This window comes from Carica papaya, chromosome 6 (genome assembly GCF_054855325.1).
Source record: "Carica papaya isolate Zhongbai chromosome 6, ASM5485532v1, whole genome shotgun sequence".
Taxonomy (NCBI): Eukaryota; Viridiplantae; Streptophyta; class Magnoliopsida; order Brassicales; family Caricaceae; genus Carica; species Carica papaya.
In genome coordinates this window covers 7,769,033-7,773,024 of record NC_142314.1, presented here as the reverse complement: position 1 = coordinate 7,773,024, position 3,992 = coordinate 7,769,033, and the positions used below count along the sequence as shown (strand labels likewise).

Here is a 3,992-nt window from a genome sequence, read left to right as displayed (position 1 = left end):
ATCACTATTCATGTATTAAATATAAGGATTAATACTATGCCTGCATTACTAATTACAAAGTGATTGACCGAAAATGTAAGTAGTTATCAGGTGATTAGGCATCCTTAGAAAGTGTGCAAAGTTATCATTTTTTAGGATTAGTCATTAATTTAACCTCCACAAATGATTAATTTTATACAATATCTTTAACTTTTGGACATAGTCATATAATATCAATGTATAAGGGGTAATACGTAATTAAATTTTTAATTATGTAAGATCCAAATTTATTTATTTGTGCAATATATTAAACAAGATGCAAACTACTGATTCATTTCACTAATTAGATGTTATCAAAGGAGGGCGTAAGAACAAAGCACTCGTCTTTATGTAATTATTTGAGAATATTATATGCATATCTATATAACTAATATTTATCTCTGGATTATTGGGAAACTTTTATTGATAATATATAGATAGGAATGGTAGGTTAGTAAGGCTTCTGGCCAATAAAGTTGCCTGGAGGATCATAGTTGCAAGTGATGAAAGTTCCACCATTGTTGCACGTCACTTTTGCACACCCTAAACGAACCGAGTTTTTCCACACAACTTGAGTATAATGCCCACAAACTTTTCCAGGAGCGCATGTATTTGAATTATAATCATAATTAGCTTTCTCCGCAACCCACATGTTGACAGCGTCCATGCCGGACAAGTTGGCGCTGCCCCATGCAATGTTCTCGCCGTAAGGACCACCGGAGTGTCGCAAAGCGCAGTCAGCTTTGCGTTGGTTGGCGTAGTTCTGCGCGATGCCGGCGACAGTGGTGTCCCAAGTGAGAGGCGGAAGAGCAGCGCTGACGGCTGCACGAGCTGCGTTATGGGCGCTCAGGAAATCTTGGGGGGAGTCCTGTGCATGGCTGCCTAACACCATGCACGAGATCAAAGCAATTGCTACTGCTACTGAAACTTTAACCTTCATCATCTTTTTCTTTTTGATTTGAGTTAACTGATTTGATGAGGCGTTTTAACTTGAAGGGGTATTTATAGAGGAAATTAGTATGTGATTTTGATTTGAGTTTGAGAGTTGAATGTTCAAAACAATGCATGCAATGCAGGTCACGGGGGTTGGAAAATTCTTCAGTTTTAATTTATTTGAAAAAGTAATTAATTTGTTTTTGTTTTCCAATTTTTTTTTTTTTTTTAAAAAAAGATATATAAGATTAGGAGGAAAGTAAAGACTTTATGGGTAAGCTTACTTTAGAAAAGGTTAATTTCTTCTATACCAAGTAAAAACTTGCATTGAATTAAACGTTGATTTCCAAACATGGCGTTAATTATTATTGTAATAATTAATTAAATGTAAATGACTTCTAAACTTGCCCCTTGACTTAAGGAGGAAAGAAAACGAAGAACATGCATGTTGCTTATATATATATATATATATTTCTAGGAGAGAGCAATTAGCGCAATAAATCTCTTCAGGTCTGATAATATTAGAGTATTTAATGCTTATTATATACACACACATATATATATCTGTGTGTGTGACGGGATTGAGATACAATCTAAATAATGAATTCTTCTGACACGATGCATGTAGTGCTTTATAATAATCATAATACAGAATCGAAGAGGGATTTATTAATTCCCCTAATTAATGTGTTGTGTCCATTTGTAAAGCTCAGTCAGTAATTAAAATTTAATTAAGGGAATGTTGGAGCATAAAAATACGATATCCGATTAATTAATTACCTTGACTTGAAACATTTTCCACGCTTAACCCTCAAACTAGACTAGTATATGATACTCATCTTCCTAATTAAGCCAAATTCATGACTAATTCAATGTTAATTTTCTTTTTATAAACTAAAATATAATACTAAATGTATATATATATATATATATATGTTTATACAGAAATTAAAGATAATAAAAGCCAGGAAGACACGTCAATCAAGTAAAATAAGATAACGACGAAGACCATACATAGCTAGCCATCCTCATGTTCTTTCGTTTTCTGAACCCAAGATAATTTGATTCGTTCATACCAAACAAACTTGAATTAAATTAAATTGCGTATTACAAGTAAATTGCATGTAACCTTCTACTTCTCCGGTCAAATTAAGCAGAAGCTGCGTTTTTGTTTGAACACGTTTTTAGGTTTAAAGTGCAGTGTATGGTCGCGGAGAGAAGGGGATAAGATCCCTAATTAGTTTATCGATAATCACCGCAAGTTATATAAGCGTTTATATATGCTGTTATTTCATTCAACCTTTTATAAATTTTTTTTTTAATTTAAATTAAACTAAGTAGAATTTTTGAAGATTATTGGATTAAATTAATTTTTTTAACGAATTTTAAATTGTAATTTTGGAATCTAATTTTTATTTAACTAAAATAATTCCGCTAGAAATTTATAACAATGAAAAAGATATATAATTATATTTATATTAAAAAATTATGCATATATTTATTAATATATGCATAATATGTTATATTTATATACGTTAATAAAACTAAATAAATATATATATACACATAGAGGATCGAGTTTCAATGAGTTTCGTAGGATCAAACCTGACCTCGTCCTTTTTTTCCCATTAACCCAAATCCAACTCAATCTAAATCCACATTTTAATTTTAAAAAAAAAAATACACACCGAGGTTATTAGTCTTTGTCCTTTTTTTAAAAAATACATTTTTTGTTAATGTTGAACTATTATAATTTATCTTGGTCTTTGGAAATTATATTTTTCTTACCAAGAAAAAGACAATTATGAAAAAAAAAAGTGCTTATGTTATCTCATTTTCTTACTTTGACCATTCAAATTTGTAAGTGATCTCATTTCTTAGTTAATTTATTAGTTTTTTTTTTATTAAGAGCAGAGTTCTTCTTGTAATTGAATATTGTAAAGGTTCGAAATCTTAAGAAAATAAATATATATTAAAATAATAGAAATAAACAATAATTAGGGTTTACATTCTTTACATAGTAAATTAAAATGCTTAGTTAATTTATTAGTTTTTTTTTATTGATAGCAGAGTTCTTATTGTAATCGAACATTATAAAGACTCGAGCCTTTAAGAAAATAAATATATATTAAAATAATAAAAATAAATAATAATTAAAATTTGTATTATTTACACAATAAATTATAATGCTCAATAGAATTATAGAATTATTATTTTATTACAACAATATAAATATAATTATATTTATATTAAAAAATTTAAATATATTTATTAATATATGCATAATATGTTATATTTATATATATTAATAAAAATAAATATATATATACACACACACATAGAGGATTGAGTTTCAGTGACTTTTGGAGGATCAAACTTGACCTCATTCTTTTTTCCCCATTAATCCAAACTCAACTCAATCTAAATCCACACTTTAATTTTGAAAAAAAAAAAAAAAATCGGGATTATTAGTCTTTATCCCTTTTTAAAAAAACACATTTTTTGTTAATGTTGAACTATTATAGTTTGTCGTGGTTTTTGGAAATTATGCTTTTCTTACCAAGAAAAAGACAATTATGAAAAAAAAAGTGATCATGTTATCTCATTTTCTTAGTTTGATCGTTTAAGTTTGTAAGTCATCTCATTTTCTTAGTTAATTTATTAATATTTTTTTTATTGATAGCAGAGTTCTTGTTGTAATCGAACATTATAAAGACTCGAGACTTTAAGAAAATAAATATATATTAAAATAATAAAAATAAATAATAATTAAGATTTACATTATTTACACAATAAATTATAATACTCAATAGGGTTATAGAAATATCCCAAAATTATTAATTAATTTTTTTATACTATATTGAATTTACTAATTATTCGATTTGAATTTCACCTTATTATTTTATTACAACAATATAAATATAATTATATTTATATTAAAAAATTTAAATATATTTATTAATATATGCATAATATGTTATATTTATATATATTAATAAAAATAAATATATATATATATACACATACACACATAGAGATTT

The 3,992-nt window shown here is 26.9% G+C and overlaps 1 protein-coding gene across 1 annotated transcript; it reads right to left on the bottom strand.

Annotated features, from left to right (window-relative positions):
• Positions 1–286: 286 nt before the first annotated feature.
• On the bottom strand, positions 287–1,004 carry LOC110818978 (pathogenesis-related protein 1). The gene has a single exon (XM_022048043.2). The coding sequence runs from the start codon at positions 959–961 to the stop codon at positions 470–472; it is 492 nt and encodes a 163-aa protein (XP_021903735.1). The 5' UTR covers positions 962–1,004; the 3' UTR covers positions 287–469.
• Positions 1,005–3,992: the final 2,988 nt, after the last annotated feature.